General features: G+C 45.2%; 1 protein-coding gene across 2 annotated transcripts; it reads right to left on the reverse strand.

The window, feature by feature from the left end:
* Window positions 1-254: 254 nt before the first annotated feature.
* On the reverse strand, window positions 255-3,803 carry LOC310823805 (uncharacterized protein). 2 transcript variants are annotated; one of them, XM_083696673.1, is made up of 6 exons: window positions 3,497-3,803; window positions 2,845-3,274; window positions 2,205-2,633; window positions 1,830-1,952; window positions 1,413-1,562; window positions 255-1,319 (listed from the first exon to the last, which is right to left on the reverse strand). In XM_083696673.1, the coding sequence occupies exons 2-6, from the start codon at window positions 3,235-3,237 to the stop codon at window positions 1,224-1,226; spliced, it is 1,191 nt and encodes a 396-aa protein (XP_083552799.1). In that variant the 5' UTR covers window positions 3,238-3,274; window positions 3,497-3,803; the 3' UTR covers window positions 255-1,223. The 2 variants fall into 2 exon arrangements, with proteins under 2 accessions (XP_083552799.1, XP_083552798.1); XM_083696672.1 differs by having other exon boundaries at window positions 1,641-1,952.
* Window positions 3,804-27,617: the final 23,814 nt, after the last annotated feature.

Here is a 27,617-nt window from a genome sequence, read left to right on the forward strand (position 1 = left end):
GTCAAGTCGAAGAACCCTTTTTGGTTCTAGTAAACGTAAGAACCTTTTTTTTTTTCTTCTTCAAAGAGTGTAGCAGAGGCAAGTCAGAGGGAGAGTTTTATATGTGTCTTGTATGAGTGTTTCAAAGACAAGAGAAAAAAAAAAGAGACAAAATTGTGCCAAAAGATTAAGATGATTCTTTTAATTGTCAATCTGTTTTGATACTGCATACAAAGGTTGTAGCTAAAGTGTTTTTTTCCAATGTTGTAGAAAAAGTGTGTGTGAGTATTGATATATTGATTAGTGTTTTGTTGATCTACATTATGAAACTCTAGCAGCCCAAAGGCCTTTTACAACTTTTAATCTATTCTTTGATCTATGAGGACTGAAATAGTGAGGCAAATGCTGTTGACTGTGTGGTTAAATACAAACAACTAACATACAATGTGTGAGAGTGGGTGGAGAGGAGAGTTGGATTATGAAACGTGATCAATTCTGAATGTAATTCTACAGTGGCACTATTTCAGTAAAGGTAAAAACTGGACAGCATTCGAAATGGATTCTCAGCATTCTTAAGTGGTAAAGAAATATGGCAGAGCCATTAAATTCAGGTCTCAGTGTCCTTTTAGGTCAACGTGAGCCAGCCAATTCATGTGAAGTACAACCATTTCTTATACTTGTCATTGCTGTTTTAGTTTTCCTTAAGCTGGACACACTGTACAGTAGAGTGTGATATCAGCATCATGCTGATTTGTGTCAATGTGTAAGACTATGGAATATGATGAAGCCAGAGATTCCTGGCTGCTGTTACAATCATGAATTTGAAATCTTGATGTGTGCTTTGTTTTTGAATATGTGCTATGAGGTACAGCTTTTAGGAAAACCTACAAACAATAAAAAGTGGAAGCCAAATTCAACCACTGTGCTGCCATGTATTATTTTTTATGTCTGTGGACATACTGACAGTGGGACAGTGAAGCATTTTCTCTTCTTTTGGCTCTACCCTCGACAATGAAACAATTACTTTGAGGTTATAGAACGAGATTCTCAGCTTTTATTTGATGGCTGATTGCATGGATATTGGTTTCACCATTCAGAAATTACAACGCTTTTGGAGTGTATTTTTTCAGGTGTCCATCCTTTAAAATCACTCTTGACACAGAGGTTAAACATGTCAAAAGTGTGTCTGTTGAATAAGACTAATTTCTCGTCATGATATATTAGGCCGCCTACTAAGTAAATTGTCAAGTTGTCAAGTACTCACCACCGCAGTGTTCTACTGCTTCAACGCAGCATTCAGCTGCCTCAGTGCTGCTCGCCAGTGTCATGAGCCCAGCAGGCTGTAAACAAAGACAATGAACAGTATAAGAGTAGGAAAAACTGTATTGTATTTCATCTTCATGATGTAATTCAATGTGATATTTATTGCTTACCAGAACCACTCCACTGAGTTCAGCTGCAACTCCACTGCATTTAGCTGCAACTCCACTGCATTCAGCTGCAACTCCACTGCATTCAGCCAACTCACTGCAGCTTTCAGCTTCCTCTCCAATGCTGCACACCATCGTCATAAACCCAGAAGGCTGTAAACAAAGATAATAGAACAGTATAAGAGTAGGAAAAACTCCATCTATTAATTAATTTATTCATTCATTCATTACCTTAGGGAGCTGTGGAGTCATCGCTGGGAGGACACATTCCAGGGTAATGTGTGATTCCTCCTCTGTGAGTTGAATCTCCATCTTTGGGTCCAACTGCTTACTTTCCCTTTTGATCTGGTCTATAGCCAGCTGGATAGACCTGCTCACCTCTACCTGGGCAGTCTTCTGAAGGAGCTGTTCCAGCTCCACCTTGGTGTTGTCAGAGGACTGGTCACCCAGGCAAGCCATATGTGGCTCAGTCTCGCTGATGGTAGAGGAGTCCTCAGCAACCGAGTCCACTGACATGGCATTGTCACTGCTCTCCTCAATGGACTGTAAACAGACAGAGTAAAGCATCACTTTAAAACTCATTCTGTAGTTGGTTCATGGAGTACACCAAACATATATAACATGAATGATGATTATGATGTATATGCTGTACTGTCCACAATTATATAAATATACATCCAGTATCATAATACATTTCAACTACAAAAGAAAACAAGTTTAAGATTTAAAAAGTCAATATAATGGACCAGCACTAAACAATTAAATAGAGCATTTCAGATGGCTCTTATTTCTTACCACAGTGGCCAGGCGTGGTTCTAGCTCCTCTTCAGGGAGGTCCATGGTGTTGAGGTCAGCCTGGGTCTTCAGACTGACCTGGACCAGCTCCTCCAAAGCATTCTGCTGAACTGCCATCCTGTCCTCCTGGACAATCTGCTGGATGGACAGCCTGAGAACCTTCTCAGTATGTGCCTGAGCAGTCAGCAGAAGCTCTTGCTCGTTAATCTTGGTGGTGGAGTCCTCCACCTTGGTGTCCATAGAGGCCTGGTCATTGAGACTGGCCATCTCTGCCTCTATCTCTCTGATGGTGGTGGAGTCCTCCACCTTGGTGTCTATTGAGGCCTGGTCATTAATGGGAGCCATCTGTGGCTTAATCTCTCTGATGGTGGTGGAAGCTTCACAAACTGTGTCCACTGACATGGAATTAACTCTGGTTTCCTTTATGGACTGTAAACAGACATAGTGATTAGGTGTAAGCATAATAAAAAAACACATGTCCCCTAGCTATCTCATAGAGCACACTGAAAGCTATGGGTAAATAACAATAGCTCTGTTGATTTACAATTAATTAATAATAACAACATATCACAGATCAAATATAATGGACCAGCAATAAATAAAATCAAACAGAACCTGTCAGATGGCTCTTATTTCTTACCACAGTGGCCAGGCATGGTTCTCTCTCATCTTCAGGGAGGTCCATGGTGTTGAGGTCAGCCTGGGTCTCCAGACTGACCTGGACCAGCTCCTCCAAAGAATTCTGCTGAACAGCCATCCTGTCCTCCTGGATGATCTGGTGGATCGACAGTCTGAGAACCTTCTCAGTATGTGCCTGAGCAGTCAGCAGAAGCTCTTGTTCGAAAATCTTGGTGGTGGAGCCCTCCACCATGGTGTCCATAGAGGCCTTGTCATTGAGACTAGCCATCTCTGCCTCAATCTCTCTAATGGTGGTGGAGTCCTCCATCTTGGTGTCTATTGAGGCCTGGTCAATAATGGGCGCCATCTCTGCCTCAATCTCTCTGATGGATGGTGGAGGCTTCACTAACTGCATTCACTGATGTGGAAATGGCACTGGTCTCCTCTATGGACTGTAAACAGACAGAGTGATTAGGTCTAAGCATAATTAAAAGCACACACCCCGTAGCAATCTCAGAGCACACTAAACCTATACAACATAAATTATGATTATCATGTGCCTGTATTGTACCTGTATTTACAATTGATTAAATATAACATATCACAGATACAATATAATGGACCAGCATTAAACAAAATCAAAAAGAGCATTTCAGATGGCTCGTATTTCTTACCACAGTGGCCAGGCGTGGTCCAGGGTTACTGGTAAAGCCCACACATGCTTGTGTGAGCTGAAGCACCACCAGACACTTGGCCGTGACCAGAGCCTGTAATGCGGTACAGCTCAGACAAAATGCTCTGGACAAGACCGGAGACTTGGGAGTGGTGGAGAAGGCCTTGCCCAATCCCCTCTACTGCCTCAATCCAGGGGAAAGAGCAGAGGATCTTGTCCAACTCACTTCTGTTGAGTTCACCCCCTGGGCCCAGGGGAATTTTCTGAAGACCACCCTCACCATGTCCTGTGACATGTCCTTGCTTAAGGCGGTGGGTCGTCGCCATACTGCCGCAAGTACTTTGTTGCGGCTCGGGCGACCAGCCCACAGATCTCCTGGACGGCAGCACCCTTTCTGGCCTTCATCATGGCCCTATCAGACTGCTGAAAACTGTTCCCCACTGGCCCGTCCTCTAGGAGATGCTTTAATGATAACCTCACCACCTCTGGGATGAGGTCCTTTTTGGTAGACCTGAGGATGGCCTGCAGAGTGAAAACCTGGCCTCTCTTCCCGTGTCTCTTGTCCCTCTTGGGCCCAGCCACGATGGAGTTTTGCAACCCGGAGAAGACAGAGAGGAGGATCTTACTCGCACCCATTTCTGCTGCCGGGCGGAGCTTCTCTAAGAACATCTGCAGCCCCTCTGTGGTTATCTTTATGAGAGAGAAAGAGTGAGTTAACTCAACCAAGGTTTGTCTGGTGTTCCAGGAGCAGACAACAGGATGTGGTGATACATACTATTCTGTAGAACTGCCTAGAGAGGTGCTGCTCTCTGCAGAGCTCCTTCTCCATCTTCTCCAGACAGAGGAGCCTCTGTCCATTCCAGGCCTGGAAAAACATCATTATGTCAGTTTCAACATTTAAATAGTAAGGGAAATGTGACACTGGTCCATCATTTAATTAAGTTGAATATAGACCGACATACTATTGTAAATGTTACTGCTTACTCTACAACATTAAACTCATCTCAGTGATTTTCTGTGAATATGTATGTAGGCCTACTATGCTTTCATCCTTACCACTTCAGCCATATAGAGCTCCCTTAACTCAGCTTTCAAAGGGAAGTCAGGAAACCTATAAAAAAATGTATATGTAAGATCTCTCTCTCTATCTATCAATGAATCACAATATACATCATATTATTAACTGGACATCTAGTTTCTAACTTTTAGAGTGAATTGTACTATCTATAATTGAAGAATAGGTTACAGTGTAGCAAGCAGTTGACTATTTCTGGTAAGTATCTATTCCTGAGTAGTATCTATTTCTGAGCACCAAAGCTTAACTTACTCCTCCAGGAAGACCCTTCCAGCCATCAGCCAGTCCTTCATGTCGTTTAGGGTGATGTTGGACGGGACTTTGTCCTGGTCCTTCATGAGAAGGAAGTGTCTCATGAGCTTTTTCTGCAATATAGAGTTCTCCATTAGTATAGTAATAAAACAGTAAATATTGTTGATTTTGGCAAAAATATGTTTCATTGAATGATTCAACAAAACAAACTTACCTCGGCCAGAAACTGTGCCTTTCCCACTGAGTATAAGGCTTTATTGGGCAGGTCGCCATCCATTGCAATCCTACAGAATAAGAACATATGTTATGTTTAGCTCGAACATAATTTTACACAGGAGTAAAAAAAAAAAAAGTCCGCTTTAGTAATGTGAGAGATACGTACCTGACAAAGAACAATGAATGCTACTTAAAAACAGAAAGTGCTATTAAAAGAGGTTACGGCGGAGTATAGATTGGTGTCAAATAAATTGAGATTGATGCAGAACGTTTCTATCTAGATGCTTGAATGCATGTCATCTTGAGCACTGTGACGCGCACATTGTTGCGCAGTGCACGGCAAAAGCCATTTTCTCTACTGTAAAGTGATTGCATCACATCAAAGAATACCATCACAATATCTGAAGACAAACGTGCTAAACCTGTATAGAAATCTCAAAAGGAGAATGAAAATAAAGCTATTTAAGCAACATTGTTGTGCGTGAAAATATTTTATTTGATATTCAAGACATACAAGTGGTCATGTGGCTGAACACCGATTTTTAAAAATATATCTTCTAACTTGTGCAGTTTTACACACTGTCTCAATGTCTGGGATAATTAGGACATATTCAAATATATTACTGTAGGAGTACATTTAGCAGCCAAATATTATACATATGATTGTCAGGGCTGTCATGGTGATGAGAGAACGCGTTTAAATAACAGTATCAAACAAAGTGCATCATGTGAGAAATAGTCTATCTTCTTACCAACCTCTGTATGATTTTCTATTGCTTCTAAAAGAAAGTGGAGAAAGTTAGTCAACTGTACACTGTGTTGACATGGCTTTTTAAAACTATTCCGAATTAAATGGTTGTAACATATATATCAAATGGATATATATATAAATCAATGTCCACCTACCTTTTCTTTTGCATCTGCGCCGTTTCTTTTTGAACTTGCGTTTTAGTGAGCAGTCTGAAAGTCCCATCGTGCGAGTGTCGTTTCCCAAATAATAATATAAAATCCGCAGCCAGAGATTAGCTTGTGCGGTGTCCACACTTCCGGTTTCCACTTCATTTCTATGAAATGAAAAACTGCACGACTCAAGCGGTCTCTGTCTTTCACCGAGGCGCCATCGATGTGGTAGCGGTATAAGCTTGTACGCATAATTCTCCAAACCCCTACCTCCTTGTTTGGGTGCCACCTTGCTGTGCAGAATGTCATAGTGTGACATCACTTCATCTCGACTCGATGAGAACCTTATCACGCGCTGAGTTACTGTATTTTGGATTAAAACACTGCTGCGTGCACCACAGCTCTGTCCAAATGCGCGCGGCGCGCTATAAAACAATCCCAAGCTGTCGTGCATGAATACTGTGCATACATTCAAACATACATACATGTGTAGTAAACATTTCATAATCTATACAATCCATCACTTTCTAGGTAGGATAGACATGAGATGGACCTTCCTTGCTCATTGACCACATCGCAACATATCACTACCACTTGAAGCCAAAAAGTGACGAGTAGCATTGGTGATGAAAAGTATATCACATGTAGGTTATGCATGGCTTGCATATAGACAGCTGCGATCTGCAACTCTGCTATTTCTCCAAATTCACTTCTATTGTAAAGTCAAGGTCAAACTAGACCTGATAACCCTGGGTCCGTTGTAATGGGCTGAAGCGCTAACAAGACAATCAAGCTGCTACATGTTAATTAGGACATGATTGGCTTCAGGTGTGGGAGACAGGATGTAGCCTTCATAAACCGCTCACAGGCACAAGTAAGATATTCACTCTTGAGGAACAAAAGTCACATCATGAACGCTGTGAGGGTATTGCTGAGCTTTGCCCTCAATTGTTGGATCCTCAAAGGTTTGAAAACTGAGTGTTATAATTAGAATGGATTGTTTCCATGCTACAGTTGGGTGAAATGGGCCTTCTGTCTTGTTACTTAATCATTGACACATTTTCATGTCAAAGCCATTATTTGATGAGATTGCTACGGTGTGTGAAATCAACGTCTGCTTGCACTATTTCCCCATAGTTTCTTGTTCTCCTGTTGGAAACACTTTTTCCCAAAATGAAATCCCTGTGGAGAGACCATTCGGAGGTAAGGAACGTCTTTGTAGTCATCCTCTTGCTGTAGTTGAAGTTTGCGTTCTTAAAGCCGCAACCCACAATTCGTGAAGCTTTTTTTGCATATATAGATTTGTTATACCCATTGATTAAGAATATGCGCCATGAGCGGTTTTACCCCAGCATAACCCATAATGTGTGGGACTTTAACTCGCAATGTTCAAACAATCGAAATGTGAAAACACTGTAGCTTCAAACAACATTGACTAGCATGATCGACAGTCTGTCCAGGCATGACATTTTGATGATGGATTGTGGCTTTAATTTACTTTCTTCCAGAGATAATAATTAGTGAAACACTTGCTTTTCAGGACTGCAGGATTTGATTGGTTTCAATGGTATTCAGTAACTCAGTTAATTGCAACCTGTTACATGGCCGTCAGATTCCACAACTCTGTTGGATGACACTCTGAGCGGTGTGTTTGAATTGCAACTGTTACTTAACCCACATTTCCTGCATATTTTCTAGGTGACTCCCAAGGGACTTCCCTGAAGGTGCTTCTGTCCATGGGATCTGTTGCCAAAAACAATGTGAAAGAAGGTGAAGCCTGTCATTTAACGTCTGTTAGTTTGATACTTGTTCAAGCGTTTACTAAACATTTTCTAGGACTAACTTGCACTTCACTATGCCAGGTCTTGACTACTGACATTCTTCTCTGATATTCAAGTGTATTTGGAGACTAACGAACTGGATATTGGAGCCTCTCTACACTCTGCTGCTGCTTCCTTGTCTGGCAACCTGTCAGCGGATGTCGTGCCCGGGAACAACCTGACAGCGGACGGCAATCTCACAGCGGACGTCGTGCCCGGGGGCAACCTGACAGCGGACGGCAACCTGACAGCGGACGGCAACCTGACAGCGGACGGCAACCTGACAGCGGACGGCAACCTGACAGCGGACGGCAACCTCACAGCGGACGTCGTGCCCGGGAACAACCTGACAGCGGACGGCAACCTGACAGCGGACGGCAACCTGACAGCGGACGTCGTGCCCGGGAGCAACCTGACAGCGGACGTCGTGCCCGGGAGCAACCTGACAGCGGACGTCGTGCCCGGGAGCAACCTGACAGCGGACGGCAACCTGACAGCGGACGGCAACCTGACAGCGGACGTCGTGCCCGGGAGCAACCTGACAGCGGACGTCGTGCCCGGGAACAACCTGACAGCGGACGGCAACCTGACAGCGGACGGCAACCTCACAGCGGACGTCGTGCCCGGGACCAACCTGACAGCGGACGGCAACCTGACAGCGGACGGCAACCTGACAGCGGACGGCAACCTGACAGCGGACGGCAACCTGACAGCGGACGGCAACCTGACAGCGGACGGCAACCTGACAGCGGACGGCAACCTGACAGCGGACGGCAACCTGACAGCGGACGGCAACCTGACAGCGGACGTCGTGCCCGGGAACAACCTGACAGCGGACGTCGTGCCCGGGAACAACCTGACAGCGGACGGCAACCTGACAGCGGACGGCAACCTGACAGCGGACGGCAACCTGACAGCGGACGGCAACCTGACAGCGGACGGCAACCTGACAGCGGACGGCAACCTGACAGCGGACGTCGTGCCCGGGAACAACCTGACAGCGGACGGCAACCTGACAGCGGACGGCAACCTGACAGCGGACGGCAACCTGACAGCGGACGGCAACCTGACAGCGGACGGCAACCTGACAGCGGACGGCAACCTGACAGCGGACGTCGTGCCCGGGAGCAACCTGACAGCGGACGGCAACCTGACAGCGGACGTCGTGCCCGGGAGCAACCTGACAGCGGACGGCAACCTGACAGCGGACGGCAACCTGACAGCGGACGGCAACCTGACAGCGGACGGCAACCTGACAGCGGACGGCAACCTGACAGCGGACGGCAACCTGACAGCGGACGGCAACCTGACAGCGGACGGCAACCTGACAGCGGACGTCGTGCCCGGGAACAACCTGACAGCGGACGTCGTGCCCGGGAACAACCTGACAGCGGACGGCAACCTGACAGCGGACGGCAACCTGACAGCGGACGGCAACCTGACAGCGGACGGCAACCTGACAGCGGACGGCAACCTGACAGCGGACGGCAACCTGACAGCGGACGGCAACCTGACAGCGGACGGCAACCTGACAGCGGACGTCGTGCCCGGGAACAACCTGACAGCGGACGGCAACCTGACAGCGGACGGCAACCTGACAGCGGACGGCAACCTGACAGCGGACGGCAACCTGACAGCGGACGGCAACCTGACAGCGGACGGCAACCTGACAGCGGACGGCAACCTGACAGCGGACGTCGTGCCCGGGAGCAACCTGACAGCGGACGGCAACCTGACAGCGGACGTCGTGCCCGGGAGCAACCTGACAGCGGACGGCAACCTGACAGCGGACGGCAACCTGACAGCGGACGTCGTGCCCGGGAGCAACCTGACAGCGGACGGCAACCTGACAGCGGACGGCAACCTGACAGCGGACGGCAACCTGACAGCGGACGGCAACCTGACAGCGGACGGCAACCTGACAGCGGACGGCAACCTGACAGCGGACGTCGTGCCCGGGAGCAACCTGACAGCGGACGGCAACCTGACAGCGGACGTCGTGCCCGGGAGCAACCTGACAGCGGACGGCAACCTGACAGCGGACGGCAACCTGACAGCGGACGGCAACCTGACAGCGGACGTCGTGCCCGGGAACAACCTGACAGCGGACGGCAACCTGACAGCGGACGTCGTGCCCGGGAGCAACCTGACAGCGGACGGCAACCTGACAGCGGACGGCAACCTGACAGCGGACGGCAACCTGACAGCGGACGGCAACCTGACAGCGGACGGCAACCTGACAGCGGACGGCAACCTGACAGCGGACGGCAACCTGACAGCGGACGGCAACCTGACAGCGGACGGCAACCTGACAGCGGACGGCAACCTGACAGCGGACGGCAACCTGACAGCGGACGGCAACCTGACAGCGGACGTCGTGCCCGGGAACAACCTGACAGCGGACGGCAACCTGACAGCGGACGGCAACCTGACAGCGGACGGCAACCTGACAGCGGACGGCAACCTGACAGCGGACGGCAACCTCACAGCGGATGTTGTGCCCGGGAGCAACCTGACAGCGGACGGCAACCTGACAGCGGACGGCAACCTGACAGCGGACGGCAACCTGACAGCGGACGGCAACCTGACAGCGGACGGCAACCTGACAGCGGACGGCAACCTGACAGCGGACGGCAACCTGACAGCGGACGGCAACCTGACAGCGGACGGCAACCTGACAGCGGACGGCGTGCCCGGGAACAACCTGACAGCGGACGGCAACCTGACAGCGGACGTCGTGCCCGGGAACAACCTGACAGCGGACGTCGTGCCCGGGAACAACCTGACAGCGGACGTCGTGCCCGGGAGCAACCTGACAGCGGACGGCAACCTGACAGCGGACATCGTGCCCGGGAACAACCTGACAGCGGACGGCAACCTGACAGCGGACGGCAACCTGACAGCGGACGGCAACCTCACAGCGGATGTTGTGCCCGGGAGCAACCTGACAGCGGACGGCAACCTGACAGCGGACGTCGTGCCCGGGAACAACCTGACAGCGGACGGCAACCTGACAGCGGACGTCGTGCCCGGGAGCAACCTGACAGCGGACGTCGTGCCCGGGAGCAACCTGACAGCGGACGTCGTGCCCGGGAGCAACCTGACAGCGGACGGCAACCTGACAGCGGACGGCAACCTGACAGCGGACGGCAACCTGACAGCGGACGGCAACCTGACAGCGGACGTCGTGCCCGGGAACAACCTGACAGCGGACGGCAACCTGACAGCGGACGTCGTGCCCGGGAGCAACCTGACAGCGGACGGCAACCTGACAGCGGACGGCAACCTGACAGCGGACGGCAACCTGACAGCGGACGGCAACCTGACAGCGGACGGCAACCTGACAGCGGACGGCAACCTGACAGCGGACGGCAACCTGACAGCGGACGGCAACCTGACAGCGGACGGCAACCTGACAGCGGACGTCGTGCCCGGGAGCAACCTGACAGCGGACGGCAACCTGACAGCGGACGGCAACCTGACAGCGGACGGCAACCTCACAGCGGACGTCGTGCCCGGGAACAACCTGACAGCGGACGGCAACCTGACAGCGGACGGCAACCTGACAGCGGACGGCAACCTGACAGCGGACGGCAACCTGACAGCGGATGGCAACCTCACAGCGGATGTTGTGCCCGGGAGCAACCTGACAGCGGACGGCAACCTGACAGCGGACGGCAACCTGACAGCGGACGGCAACCTGACAGCGGACGGCAACCTGACAGCGGACGGCAACCTGACAGCGGACGTCGTGCCCGGGAGCAACCTGACAGCGGACGACAACGTGACAGCGCAGGTCGTGTCCGGGAGCGACCTGACAGCGGACGACAACGTGACAGCGCAGGTCGTGTCCGCGAGCGACCTGACAATGTACGGCGTGCCTGAAGGTGTCTTTGAGGGTGAGGCCACCTCTACTGAAACGGCTGTCGTGGGTAAGGCCTGTTTTTAACATCTACTTAAGTGAATTTGAAGTCTTATTCCTAGTGAACATTTTACAGAATTAATTTGCATTTGTCTTGACTACTGACCACTGATATCTTTCTCTTTTAGATTCAAATGTTGCCACTTGGAAGTGAGATCTCAAAAGTGCATCTGGTGTTTATTCACTGTGAATAAAATATTTTACTCAACTCATTGAGCCTTTGGATTTTTGAAGGTGCCTCCACTCAGGCAGTTTACACTAGGAACTCTGTTCAGTATCTGGACTGTTCTTTATGGCTGGGGTTAAAGGGATTTAGTCAGATGGTCCCTTACCTTGAATGTCTATGGGCCACGAGAAAATGCAACTCATGGTTCAGTTGTTTTAAATATTATTGGCTGACTTTCACCTTACAATGGGAGGTTTAGGTCCAACCCCCATATGGTATAAACAGTCATTAGTCTTAGCTGCTGTTCTTCGAAACCAGCATACCTTTTGACTGCGTCTTCTGCATGTTGCGGAAGTAGTGTGGTAACTAGTTACAACTGGTATACCTATGCAATGTCAATGGAATTGTCATATCCGATTTTGCCAAATGTAAGTTCTAATGGCTGAACCTCACATGCCACCTGCTTTTACCAGCTGTTTTGAGCGACAACCTGTCAATGCAGAAGACTACTTCAGTCTATGCATGATTGTGGGGTAGATGCTCAAATGGGATCCTTGGATTGACCCTTACCTAACCCTTACTTGAAGTGTTTTAAAATCTCTACTTGAGTGGGGTGACATCCGTCAGGCTGTCCCACATATTCCCACTTAGCATTTCCAGTGCTTTGAGTCTGATCCTGCACAGCCCACAAACTTCTTGTGCCTATTCTGCATAATCCCACCACTCCCATTTCATCAATATCAGGTTTTTAATCCCTGTCAATAACATACCATTGTCCTTAGATTGGTAATCCTTATGAATGATATTGCAATTATGATGTCAATCATGCCACTGTTCTGACAACACTTACCAAAGAGTTCATCGCTATTACGCTGGTGAAGTGATTGCATCACGTCAAAGAATACCATCACAATATCTGAAGACAAACGTGCTAAACCTGTATAGAAATCTCAAAAGGAGAATGAAAATAAAGCTATTTAAGCAACATTGTTGTGCGTGAAAATATTTTATTTGATGTTCAAGACATGAGCTGAACACCGATTTTTAAAAATATATCTTCTAACTTGTGCAGTTTTACACACTGTCTCCATTTCTGGGATAATGGGGATACATTCAAATATATTACTGTAGGAGTACATTTAGCAGCCAAATATTATACAGATGATTGTCAGGGCTGTCATGGTGATGAGAGAACGCGTTTAAATAACCGGAGCTGACTTATCAAAGCCATTTGAATTACTGGTCAACACATTCAGTTGATTGGAGTTATTTTGATACTTTTCCTTCCGTATTGATCAGTCCTGCCTGGGCCAACGGTAACTACAGTTTAACACCATGAAAAACTGTATCAAACAAAGTGCATCATGTGAGAAATAGTCTATCGTCTTACCAACCTCTGTATGATTTTCTTTTGCTTCTAATAGAAGTTGGAGAAAGTTAGTCAACTGTACACTGTGTTGACATGGCTTTTTAAAACTATTCCGAATTAAATGGTTGTAACATATATATCAAATGGATATATATAAATAAGTGTCCACCTACCTTTTCTTTTGGATCTGCGCCGTTTCCTTTTGAACTTGCGTTTTAGTGAGCAGTCTGAAAGTCCCATCGTGCGAGTGTCGTTTCCCAAATAATAATATAAAATCCGCAGCCAGAGATTTGTGCAGTGTAGCTTGTGCGGTGTCCACACTTCCGTTACCTTTAATGTGTGTGGTTTCCACTTTATTTCTATGAAATGAAAAACTGGACGACTCAAGCGGTCTCGGACTGTCCTGTCTTTCACCGAGGCGCCATCGATGTGGTAGCGGTATAAGCTTGTACGCATACTTCTCCAAACCCCGACCTCCTTGTTTGGGTGCCACCTTCCAAATACCAAAAGTATTTATTAGCCTTTCAAAATAAAGGTATATTTGAAGCTTAATCCCTGAGGTGAGACAATGTGTCTCTAAACGATAGCCGACATAACATCAATACTTATCAATGCATTAGTCATGACATATGAAACATTGATAGTGGTAAGAGTTAAGAAATGTATGTTTAACATAATAGGCATTTGCACAAGATTTGGGCAACTTTAACAACTGAGGTATTCTTACTACCTTTGTATCTTAATGGAACATTGAATTAATTTAACCACTATGTGTTATCTGTGTAGTACTTCTATGGAGATTTGCTGTACTGTTCCAAATAGAACAAGAAACTAGAGGGGGGAGGTACAGCAGAGATGCTGGACACATTTCTTTTTTCTTTTAAAATGTTATTATTCAGGTAATTGACACTGTCTGTTATGTGTAGGACTTTTCCATTTGCTCCATGCAGTTGTCATGGTGACAATGGACAATGCATTGTCACAGAATGTGTGATAATGTCACAAACCAACATGATGACATCACATACAAAATGAAGACAAAGTAAAGACAGATTCACCAGAACCTTCAGTATTGACTCCACCTTCAGAGAAGACTGGATTTAATTTCCATAAACATGGTCAAAATCCCAATAACAGAAGATGGGGGTACTCACTCTGGTGAGTACTGAGAACTTTTACGACACGAAGAATTTGTGTTAAATAGATTCATTCTGGGTGAAAAAACATTTCATTACATTTTTTGTGACCTGAAGGATTGGACTCTGATACTCATGTTAAGTAAGTGATTTTCAATGTTTAATTCTGTCCTGTCAGATGTGTCCTTGGAAACCGTTCAGGACGGGTCGAACATTGGGTTGGACATTGCGGCCTATGAGCTTTTCTGCGATTGGCTCCAACATTCACGTGACCTCCTGCCTAATGGGCAGATTATCCACTATCATGGACCAGACTGCCAATGCCCGGATCAACGTCACCTGGGTGGCCGTCTCCCAGCGTTAAATTACCAGGCGCACTATACCCAGATGCAAAGTCCCCATGTGGGCCATGACCAGGTGGAGGGCCACCAGGTGATCCGTCAACAGGTGCAGATTGAGTGGATGCAGGGACCTGATATACCCTACCCACCATCTAGAGTCTAGATTCTAGACTGATGTGGTTCCAGGACGGGTCCTTTTGGATCGCGGACCCTGAGGAGTTTATCGACCCAGAGCTGGGCCTCATAGTAATCCCAGAGTGGCGGGTACACCAGGGCGAGCTACCCTACCTCTACCCACAGATGCTGTGGTACCAGCAGGGTTGCCTGTACCCGGTCGATCCTATGGTCGTTGTGAACCCTCCCAGGGAAATGGAACCCATGGCAGAAGAATCAGAGGAGTCAGAGGACTCTGATAATGATAATGATAATGATAATGATGATAATGATGATGATGGTGATGATGATGATGACGATGAGGAGGATGGTGCTGAAGAGGTCATCGAGGCCCCCCTTGTTCCGCAGGCCATTGGAGAGGGCCTGTAAAAGAAGCAGGGACTTCATCTATATTAGCGAGAGCGAGAGCGAGGATGGCGGTGCTTCTAAGCGCCAGAGACGGTCAGATGACACTGACTCTGAGGAGGAGTGGTCCCCCAGCTCAAGGCCTGGCACCTCAGGAGTGTCGAGGAAGAGGAGCAGGGACGACGATGATGACGGCGACAACAAACGCACTAAGAGGCAGCGTCCTCTGTGAGAAACAGACTGTTGTAACTCTATTAATATACATAGATAAAATCTCTTACCAAACAATAGAGGGTAAAAAAAACACTGTGTGGCTTTATAGTTCATTGTTAGGTAATTGAACTACAGAGGAAAGATTTGGTGGAGACATAAAGCCCAGGTTTGTTTTAATATGTCAATGTTTACCATAACCTATATGGTTCAGTTGTGACAGTAACAGTGGAATATGCATCAGCTATAATCATGTGACAACATGTGTTGCAAACCAACCAACATCATGAAATCTTAGGCCCCAGCCACACTAGTCGTATAAGGATGAAGTCTCGGTCTGATTTGATTCGGCCGTCATATTTAAAAACTAAACACTCTGAGCCAAACAACACTTGTCATCTCTGTTGTCTGTCAACGGATGACTCCCATGGAGAAACCATTGGCTCAATCCGTAAGTAAGGTGAGATGTTGCATGTATGGTCAGAGGTCAATCTTTGGATGAACTTTCATGACAAAATAAAAATGTTAAAGACAACACAAAAGCACCTTCTTAAAAGAGCATACATTTCAGTGTGTTGAAGACAACGTTATCACTTTTGTAAAAAATTATTTGAAGAGCTTCAAGAGACTGTTGAGTCCAGCTCTCCCAGAATGCTTTCAGAGCGAATTGTTGTTGACATATTGGAGAAATGTAAAAGCTATATACAGTATCTTTTTATTGAAGCCCTGGATATGTAGTTTCATACTAGCATGTTAAAATGAGCAATATCTGCATTTTTAGGTTCAGAGTTTGTTGTGTGCCAAAGTGCGAATGTGTATTTCAGGGAATCGCTAAACAAGGACACCCCATACTTTTCAACAAGATCTGCACAGAGCTCTACATCACAGAGGGAGATGCAGAGGTCAACACTGAACATTAGGTGAGGAAGATTAAGGCAGTATCCAAAAGACCATACTGTATAGTGAGGGGTTAGTATACTGTATAGTGTGTGTGTGTGTGTGTGTGTGTGTGTGTGTGTGCATATGTGTGTGTGTGTGTGTCAAGTCTACAGTTTCAGCCATGATTGTTAGTTTGCTTGTATTCCAAGCAGAGGATGACATTTGCCTTTTTAACACAAGTTTAATCCACACCCATAGAAAGTAACTTTCAAGGAGATAACAGAGGTTTGTCTATGGACCTACGTGTGTAGAATATAAAACCTCCCTTTCCCCATTTATGCTGGCATGGGGTCATGAACTTTAACCTCAAATTGTCACAAAATCATTTCATGAAGTCTGAACTTGAGTAATACGAACCTCTGGTAGAAATCTTAACAAAACTATATACCATACTAATACACATGTTAATACTTTTATATACATATAATATGTATATAGGAAGGAAAGATTTGTATGTCAGTGCTTTTGCTGCGAAACATGGGACACTATGCTTGAAAGGGTACCTGTCACGCCTTCCACTTCCACCTAGCCTGTGTCAGTGGTGGACTCAATTTCCTAACCCTGGTCCTTTTTATAAAACTTCAGAAGTCTTTAATTCCTTGGAACAGGCAAGGAAGTGATGATGAACAAGAGGTGACGTCACTCCATGTCCTGAAGCTCCGTGCCCAAAGAGACCTCTGTGTGGAGAAAAGAATAAAATAAATATGTCACAGGACTATTATACCCTAATCAGAGTACAGTGCTGAACCAAGACATCAAACTCAAACTCTGTGGTGCATAACGACGACTCTGACATATAGCCACTGTAGAGACCCTGCTGTGCTGCTCAGAGGGTCAAATGGATTGGTAAATTCTGATCCACGATCAGTTTCATTTGTTTCCCAGTTCAGTTAGGCTTGAGGCTCAGAGAACTGACGAGCTGATCCTTGATCTGTATGGTAGGTGGGGGAGATGTCTCCAAAGAACAGCATGGGCTCATCTATGGCCTGATTCCAATCCATTCCCTTGCCCCTTCCACTGATTCCTACACCTTCAGTGACTGAGTACAGTATGTGAAAGCACCTTGAAGCCTGTATCCACAAAGTGTCTCAGAGTAAGAGTGCTGATCTAGGATCAGGTCCCCCACCTTTCCATATAATCTTCTTCAATCTGATCTAAAAGGTTGAACTGATCTTAGATCAGCTTCCCTACTTTAAGACGCTTTGCGAATATGAGCACTGGTGAACACTGAAGACATAGGAGCTAGGTGAAGGGACCGAAATAGAACTGGACCAATACATGACACTCACCTGGTTTGGGGCAGTTCCTCCTTGTTGTGTAAACAGCTACAATGACAACCAGAAAGGTCATTGTCGTAAAGAACACTATGCGACTGCTGGACAACCACTGAGCAACAGCACAAGGACCTGGGCAATGAGACAAACAGTGATTAAACACAATCTACTCTCATAGTGAAATGGTTAACATCCTTCAGATTGATCTCAATGTTGTACCATCAAACAGCCACTAGAGTGCACTGAAGATCAATATGTTTCTGTCAAACACTTAAAGCATTAGCTGAGAAAAACATCCAACAAACTCTTACCTGGAGTTACTGTACCTGCAGGAGTAGTATATGGCATTACAGTTGTCCTATATGAAAAACATATCCAAAATGTACATTTATTTCAGAAACGGTACACTTGTCCTGTACAGTGTATGTGTTGAGGTGACAGATGTATCTACTTATCAGTGAACAGGGAGATATTTACCTTTCCAATCTAAGAGTGTGAATTTTTGAACTTGATAGTTAAGGGTTAGGGTTCACTTCTCCGTTATCGGTCAGCTGACACCTCCACTTCCAGTTGTTGTCCTCCCTAGTGATAGATTTAGCATTAACAATCAATGCAATGAATAGCTAGGTGTATTCGAGATCACTAGGTTGAAATAGAGAGACTCACTGTTTAGAACAGACAGATCAACGTCTGCTCTTGAATGTCTTGGGTCATCCTCTGGGTATTGTCGACAGATGTAGCGTCCAACATCCTCAGCTCTGACATGATCAACATGCAGAGAGCAGTCAGAGCCCACACTCAGTCTCTCTGCTCTGTCTGAGTTGTCACCTCCGATAATCACCCTGGTGACCTCTTCAATACCACTCCTGAATTCATCTCTGTAATAGGTCCATGTAGTTAAGGAGCAGTCTCCTTCACGAACCACGTTCTTACACAGCACTCTGACATCTTTACCCATTCTAGAGAACTGAACAGTGTACTGTCCTTTGACCCCTGTGAAAAGGAAATACAAGTAAAGTGGTAAATATATTTATAAATGTTTTGTCACACGTCACACTGACATCATCACCCATTCTGTGGTACAGAGAGGGAGAAACCCTACTGACACCTGGATAAACAGAATTAGGTGTCTTAGACAACATATTATTTGGCCACAGCCTGTCAACCATAACATTATATGCTCATATGTTCAAGATTGTGAACTCACAGTGATCTCTAACAACACAGGTACTAGTGTACAATGAAGTTGTCTCTCTTTAACACACAAACATGTCAGTCAGTATTTGAGAATGAGTTGAAAGTATGCTCCAAGCTCCAGTTCTAAATAAGATACAGTTCCAGACAAGAGAAGAGCAGTGGTGATCGGTATCTCCATCAGAAGACCTCCCCACCTTACACTAAGCTCTGCATCCACTGACATATACAGCAATGAAGACAAGCCAGGCAATACAATAAAGTACAATACAATACAATACAATACAATACAATAAAGTACAATACAATACAATACAGTACAACACACCATTATGTACACAAGTGTGCAAGGTGCAGTAAGATGTAAAGGCGACAGTTCACAGGTTGTCATGATGAAACCTAAACACAGTGTTGGTTGTCTCCTGCTTCATGACTAGCTGCTCTCTTATCCTGTCATAGTCAGTCTCACCTGTGTTGATAAAGTTTAGCATCACCAGCAGTCCTACGAGGGAAGTCTGAAGGACCCCAGTCATTGTCCTGTCACTCTGTCACTCTGGCCTCTGTTCTGTAGCAATTTCCTCCTGCTCTAAGTGTGTTGTGTAGTTTGTACCAGAGTGTTTTGTCAGGACTAAAATGCCCCTCTGTTGGGTACTAGTCTTACTGAAATGCCACTTCCTTGATGTGCTCATCTCATCTGCTCTGTGGTTATGCCATAATGACATGAGAGGGTGATAACAGTAGAAGCACACCAAGCCCCTCTATTAGACCTCTACATGTTGACGGATTTAGAATCGAACGTGATGAAATTCTTATTTTTTATGAACTGGGAAATCACAGTATAAGCTACTGCTCAGTTGTGAATTATGTATGTATATGAGACCAGCTGGTGATTTGGTTTCTAATTGATTTTAGTTTTGACAAAACCGGTATCTTCACGACCTAGAAATGCTAAATTATCACAATTAGTAGTTTTAATCAACTCTGCACTTTACAATGTACATTTAATTATTTTGTTATTTTGTGTGTGTTGTTGTGTTGTATTGGAAGCCATAGAAGCTGAATATGTATTTATTTTTTTTACACTGAAAAATGTACAATGAAGCATTTGAACTTGAACTTATTTGGTTATTCAAAACCAAATCCAACCAATGGTTATTCATGGAGTGTGTGTGTGTGTGTGTGTGTGTGTGTGTGTGTGTGTGTGTGTGTGTGTGTGTGTGTGTGTGTGTGTGTGTGTGTGTGTGTGTGTGTGTGTGTGTGTGTGTGTGTGTGTGTGTGTGTGTGTGTGTGTGTGTGTGTGTGTGTGTGAAAACAAATGTTGCACAATATGCCGAATGAGGAAGGAGTTTTTATTTTATTTTCAATCATACCATTTCATTTCAATGCAGCATTTGTTACAGTCCGCTGAATTTCCTGCAAATCTCTAAAAAGTGTATCGGAACGGAAAATACACTTGCAATAATACACATATTTTCCATCAATGTTTAAACACAACTCATTGCAACACAATTAGGTCATTAATAAATGCAATTTTGGTCCGGAAAAAGTGCTTCTAAAATGCTGTGTCCTACTCGGTTTGCATATAGAAATGTTGTTAATTCCAGGGGTGTTCTAGGGGACTGGACTCAATTTCCTAATCCTGCTCCTTTTATAAAGCTACAAAAGTTTTGAATTTCTGAGAACAGTCAAGGAAGTGATGATGAAGAACAGGAGACTCCAACTCCTGAAGCTCTGTGCCTGAAGACCTCTGTGTAGAGAAAATGATATACATGTAAGGAAATATGTTACAGCACAATTATACACTAATCACACTACAGTGCTGAACCAAGAGAATAAACTCTAACTCTGTGGTGCATAACGACCACTCTGACATGGAGCCCCTGTAGAGACCCTGCTGTGCTGCTCAGAGGGTCAAATAGTTTGAAAAGCTCTGGTCCAGGATCAGTTTAATTTGTTCCCCAGTTCATTCAGAGTCACGCGGGTTACAAAGTGCTTTGGCTCAATGGTTCAACAGATGTTGCCGCAGGTAGCAGCAAAATTCCATGGTCGAAAAGCCTTTCTTCACGTCCTGGCTTTAAGGATCCGGTGGGAAGGGCTACCTGGCCAACATGAGCATAGGATGAGGTGGCTGAGTGGTTAAGGCGATGGACTGCTAATCCATTGTCCTCTGCACGTGTTGGTGCGATTCCCATCCTTGATACACAGCCTTGCTTCTTTTTCCACTTGGACGACCGTGGGCGTGGAAACAGAGGAGGTGGAGAAACAATGCAAAGCATGCAGCACATCCTTCGGAGACCACATTCAGACGGGACATCGTCCAACAGCTTCTTTGAGCACAGAGACAGCTTCAACATAGAAGGCAGAGGCGGGGTTCGAACCGAGGCTTTCAGCGAGACTGCAGTGTCGGTCCAGTGCCTTTGGATACGCAGGCATGGGCCCCTGGGGAAAAGGACACATAATTTGTATTGGCCGGGAATCGAACCCAGATCAACTGCTTGGTAGGCAGCTATGCTCACCACTATACCACCAATGCATTCATGAGACCAGATGGGACCGCAACAATGATATGACCACTCACAACCACCACATTCACATGCCCTCCAGGACTCACCATTTCAACATTTTACGGGGTCTTTGTTGTCACTTTTATTCTATGGGCTGGATTACTCAGTAAAAAAGAGAGGGGGGGCAAGAAAAGTCTTACAACAATGAACACACAAAATCAGAATCAGAACCATAATCAGAATCTGATTTATTTTATTTGGCCAAGTATATTTGCACATACAGGAAATTGACTTGGTGAGGTTGGTGCATGGACATAGAAAACACAAATATTGACAAGAAATTTACAAAATAGCATTAGCAAGTATTAACAAAATAGTAATAACTAATTTACAAATTTACAAAAAAGAGCAGCAGAACAATACATCTCGTAGGCTGTGTGAGACTAAATGTCAATGAGGCTAGAGGCTGTGAAATGGTTGTGGGGCATGTACACTATAAATTAAAATAATTTTAAATAATTATGAATTACTCTGTCAGTGCATTGTTTGCGTGACAGGGTGGGGGGGGGGTCAGTGAGAGGCAGGGGGCTTGGTTGCGAGCCCCACTGCCATTGGGACGAGACTGTTCACGTGGCGTGAGGTTTTAGTCTTGATTGACCGGAACCTTTTGCCGGATGGAAGTCTCTGGAAGAGGTTGTGACCAGGATGAGAAGTGGAAGTAAACTCCCTGCTTTTTGCAGACAGGGTGGACACGTCCCCCAATCTGAGGCTCCATTGCGGGGGAGAGGCATCCATTAGTAGGTACCTCGTTGGTCTAGGGGTATTATTCTCGCTTTGGGTGTGAGAGGGGGGACCACTCCATCCAAGCGCCTTGCCTCACCGCATCAGTGGATTGGTCGCCTTACTGGCGTTGCATACGCGAATGAAGTAGTCCTCTCTTTATGCGGACACTTCCCACAACCTGATGCTCCATTGCGGTGGAGGGGCAGGGAGTTGTCAGACGGCTCGTTGCTCTAGTGGTATGATTCTCGCTTTGGGTGTGAGAGGACCTGGGTTAAAATCCTGGACGAGCCGTTTGACAAAACCTTTCACCAGCTGGGTCCACCACATGGAAGCGCTTTGGCTCAATGGTTCAACAGATGTTGCACCAGGTAGCAGCAAAATGGTCCAAAACCCTTTCTTTACGTCCTGGCTTTAAGGATCCGGTGGGAAGGGCTACCTGGCCAACATGAGCGGTTAAGGCGATAGACTGCTAATCCATTGTGTTCTGCACGCGTGGGGTCGAATCCCATCCTTGTCGCACAGCCTTGCTTCTTCTTCTGCTTGGACGACCGTGGGCATGGAAACAGCGGAGGTGGAGAAACAATGCAAAGCATGCGGAACTTCCTTCGAGGACCACATTCAGACGGGACATCGTCCAACAGCTTCTTTGAGCACAGAGATTGCTTCAACATCGAAGGCAGAGGCGAGGTTCGAACAAACGCTTTTATTGAGACTGCAGTGTTCGTCCAGCGCCTTTGGATACGCAGGCATGGGCCCCTCGGGAAAAGGACACCTAATTTGCATTGGCCAGGAATCAAACCCAGGTCAACTGCTTAGAAGGCAGCTATGCTCACCACTATACCACCAATGCACTTGTGAGACCAGGCGGGACCGCAACAATGATATGACCATTCACAACCACCACATTCACATGCCCTCCTGGACTCACCATTTGAACATTTTGCAAGGTCTATGTTGTCACTTTTATTTCATGGGCTGGATTAATAAAAAAGGGAGGGGGGGGGCGAGAAAAGTCTTACAATGCACACACAAAATCAGAATCAGAATCAGAATCAGAATTATTTTATTTGGCCAAGTATATTTGCACATACAGGAAATTGACTTGGTGAGGTTGGTGCATGGACATAAAAATATTGACAAGAAATAGCAAATATTGACAAGAAATGTACAAAATAGCAAAGTATTAACAAAATAGCAGTAACACATTTACAAATTTACAAAAAAGAGCAGCAGAACAATATATCTCGTAGGCTGCATGAGACTAAATGTCAATGAGGCTAGAGGCTGTGAAATGGTTGCGGGGCATGTACACTATAAATTAAAATAATTTTAAATAATTATAAATTACACTGTCAGTGCATTGTTTGTGTGAAAGGGTAGGGGGGGGACTGTTCAGGTGGCGTGAGGTTTTAGTCTTGATTGACCGGAACCTTTTGCCGGATGGAAGTCTCTGGAAAACCCTAAATTAAATAGATGGATGGATGGATGGATGGGTGGATGGATGGATGGATGGATGGGTAGATAGACAGACAGACAGACAGACAGACAGACAGACAGACAGACAGACAGACAGACAGACAGACAGACAGACAGACAGACAGACAGATAGATAGATAGAGTTTGTGGATACAGGTGAAAGTTGGATTGTCAAGATTGAAAGATGAAAGGAGTAGTACCCAAAAACGGTTGTATGAGTCGCCACATGTGTACATTCAGTTCAAAAATAGTTTTTTTTCTTTCCTTTTTCTTTTTTTCTTTTACAAAAGTGTTTTGACAGTTTGTTTTGATTCTCTGACGGTGATGGTTATGCATCACCATCTAGTGGCGAAAAGTAGGCATTTCTTCACGAGAGTCTCCTTCCCTCTTCCCTCTGCCCACATCTGGTTAACCTGCAGACCAACTTCTGATTACTTCCCTGATGACTGTATTCACATGGTGACGGAACTCAGAGGGTTTAGTGACTCACAGAAAGAGGAGTTCTAGCCACCTAGCCGACAGAGTCATCGCCCATGTGAAGTCATGTGGTAGTCTGTACATCACGTGTCAGATATCTTCAATTTGTTCAACTCGGGCCTCTGGGATGCAGGGATGAAGGAGCTCTCTTTAAGACTAGGGACCAAACAGTGCAGACTGGAGAGATTGACCCTGACAGGTTGTGGAGTGACAAAGACAGGCTGTGAATATCTTGCTCAAGCTCTTAACAAAAACCTCCATCTGAAAGAGCTGGATCTAAGCTCGAATGAACTAGAAGATTCCTTAAATGGAGTGTGCTTAATTGCTCATGGACTGGGATATCTCCAGGAAAGACTAAATACTCTAAAATAAGTCAACCTTTCATCGGAAAGTAATCACTTATGCTAACCACTGAGATTCAAGGTCGGGGACGAGTCCTGTGCTACTCTGGCTAGATCTCTGATAAAGTTTAGCAGTTGTGACTTGTGCACTGAACTGGATTTAAGCATTAATAACCAACGAGACCAAGGTGTCAATCAACTCATTGGTACACTGATGCAAGTTGACCGAGCAAGTGTGGCGTGAGTATTAAATTCACCCTGTAATTGAGTGTTTCACATATAAAATGAAGTTAAAGCTTCCAGTTTGGATATTTGAGCTTTAAAATAGTGCCCAATGGCCATGATATATCGGTAGCAATCAAGGAATGATATCACGCGATAAAAAACATTCAGTGAAGAGCACTGTTTTGGTTCACACAAAGAGCTTTATAAAATCTGGTGTGAAGGTTGAGTACTGGCGTTGTTTGTTTACAAGGATATGCACATTATGCCGCTATATATGTACATATTCAAATTCTCAGTAATATATTCATGTTGCATGGATTTGGTTTCTGCTCTGTAATGTGTAAACATAAGAGGAAAACAAATAATGTCTCCCCTTTTATTCTAGTCTTGCAAACTGTGGAATCACTGAGGAAGGCTGTGCTGCTCTGGCTTCTACACTAAATGCAAACCTCTCTATCTCGGAATGCCTGAGAGAGCTAGATCTGAGCGGGAATCACCTAACAGACTCAGGAGTCAACCAGCTCGCTGCAGCACTGAAGAATCCATCCTGTCTAATAGATACACTCAGGTGAAAACTAGAACCAGTACTCCCATATCAGAAAAAATGTGTACTGTATAACTTTACATGCAACATTGTATTAAAATGCTTTTCATGGGCAATTTGCGTCAAGGGGAATGGTCTTTATTCAATTTGAACATCCAATGACCGTGTGTATTATTTACAGTTAGTCATTAACGAATGCAATTTTGATCCGGAAAAAGCTCTTTCCAAAATGCCATGTCCTACTCGGTTTGCATATAAAAATTGTATTACTACCAGGAGTGTTCAAGAAGACTTTCCTAAGCCTGCTCCTTTTATAAAGCTACAGAAGTTTTAAATTTCTTACAACAGGCAAGGAAGTGATGATGAAGAAGAGGTGACGTCAGTTATTATTGTTTTGAATAATAACTGTTTATTTGCTTTCTACTTTATTTCATTTAGGTCTGTAAGAGTCAAATAACACGTGGGGAGAGTACAGTGTACAGTCTCCCATTCCAGTTTTAACACTAAATACATGCAGTAATGAAAACTACAAACCCTTCACCCCTCTCTCCCAAACATATTTACTTTATTACACTATCAAACACAATGTTGACTTGCATTACAACCCACAGTGTTCAACATTTAAACTCCTTTCCAGTTTTGAAATCACGTTGTTCAACAACAATATTCACATTTCTTTGAGAAAATCGACTGCCATTGCCATGCTGTAGTTATAGTTTTCTCAAAACCATTGTTAAAATCACACTAAAATAAACATCATATTGAAGTGTTGTAAAGTATTCTGAATTTGTTCGGCTCAGCACTATTTGCTGAATCAAATTGGTGCCTTAATATTACCAGAAACATAAAGACCTGTTAACCCCACACAGTTAATGACAACAGAGCTTTTATATTGTTTTGAATTATAACTGTTTATTTCAATGTAGCATTTGTTATAGTCCACTGAATTTTCTGCAAATCTCTAAAAAGCGTATAGGAAAGGAAAAGACACTCGCAATAATACACATATTTTCCATCGATGTTTAAACACAACTCACTGCAAAACAATTGGGTCATTAACAAATGCTATTTTGGTCCAGAAAAAGCTCTTTCTAAAATGCTGTTTTTCGATATATAAATGTTGTTACTACCAGGGGTGTTCAAAGGGACTGAACTCAATTTCCTAACCCTGCTCCTTTTATAAAGCTACAAACGTTTTTGAGTCCAGTTTCTTCGAACAGGCAAAGAAGTGATGATGAAGAAGAGGTGACGTCATCCAACTCCTGAAGCTCTGTGCCTGAGGAAACCTATATGTTACAGGACTATTATACCCTAATCACACTACGGTGCTGAACCAAGACATCAAACTCTGTGGTGCATAACGACCACTCTAACATGTAACCACTCTAGAGACCCTGCTGTGCTGTTCAGAGGGTCAAATGGATCGCTAAGCTCTGGACTGGCGATGGACTGCTAATCCATTGTGCTCTGCACGTGTGGGTTCGAATTCCATCCTCGTCGCGCAGCATTGCTTCTTTTTCCGCTTGGACGACTGCGGGCGTGGAAACAGAGAGGATCGCGGTGGAGAAACAATGCAAAGCATGCGGCACTTACTTTGGAGACCACGTTCAGACGGGACATCGTCCAACAGCTTCTTTGAGCACAGAGACAGCTTCAACATTAGGCGGGGTTTGAACCGACGCTTTCAACGACACTGCAGTGTCAGTCCAGGGCCTTTTGATAATTAGGCAAGGGCCCCTCGGGAAAAGATCACCTAACTTGCATTTGTCTGGAATCGAACCCAGGACAACTGCTTGGAAGGCAGCTATGCTCACCACTATACCACCAATGCATTCATGAGACCAGTCAGGACCGCAACAATATGACCATTCACGACCACCACTTTCATATGCCCTCCAGGACTCACCATTTCAACATTTGGCAGGGTCTTTGTTGTCACCTTTTTTTCATGGGCTGGATTACTCAGTAAAAAAGGGAGGGGGGGGGCGAGAAAAATCTTACAACAATGCACACACAGTGGAAGTAAACTCCCTGTTTTTGCCGACAGGGCGAACACGTCCCCCAACCTGAGGCTCCAGTGTGGGGGAGGGGCATCCGTTAGTAGGTGGCTCGTTGGTCTAGGGCAGGGGTATTCAACTAAAATTCAAATAGGTCCAGTTAGAGAAAATTTCCTCAAGCAAAGGTCCAGAACATCATAATGTCTAACTTGCGTTATGATATAGTGTGATATATATTGAAGTAGCCTAGTAGTTGTATCAACGTATGCATGTAATCAACAACTGACTGTCAAATCAAATAAAGAAAGAACAATTCAAAAACATTTAGACAATATTTATTGACACTTAACATTTAATTATACAAATATATAATACTGTAGATATGTATTATTTTCTTCTCTCTTTAAGGAAAAGAAGGGCTGCATTTAAAAATAAAATAGTG

Source organism: Argentina silus (genome assembly GCF_951799395.1).
Source record: "Argentina silus genome assembly, chromosome: Y".
NCBI lineage: Eukaryota > Metazoa > Chordata > Actinopteri > Argentiniformes > Argentinidae > Argentina > Argentina silus.

Bases quoted from the DNA above. Each gene is read 5' to 3' on its own strand.
- LOC310823805 (XM_083696672.1), bottom strand. From the start codon at position 3,237: ATGCAGTTAGTGAAGCCTCCACCATCCATCAGAGAGATTGAGGCAGAG. The intron at 2,634-2,844 runs GTAAGAAATAAG...GTCTGTTTACAG, and splicing joins AACCATGCCTGGCCACTGTG to TCCATAAAGGAAACCAGAGT. The intron at 1,563-1,640 runs GTAATGAATGAA...CTTTGTTTACAG, and splicing joins TGACTCCACAGCTCCCTAAG to CCTTCTGGGTTTATGACGAT.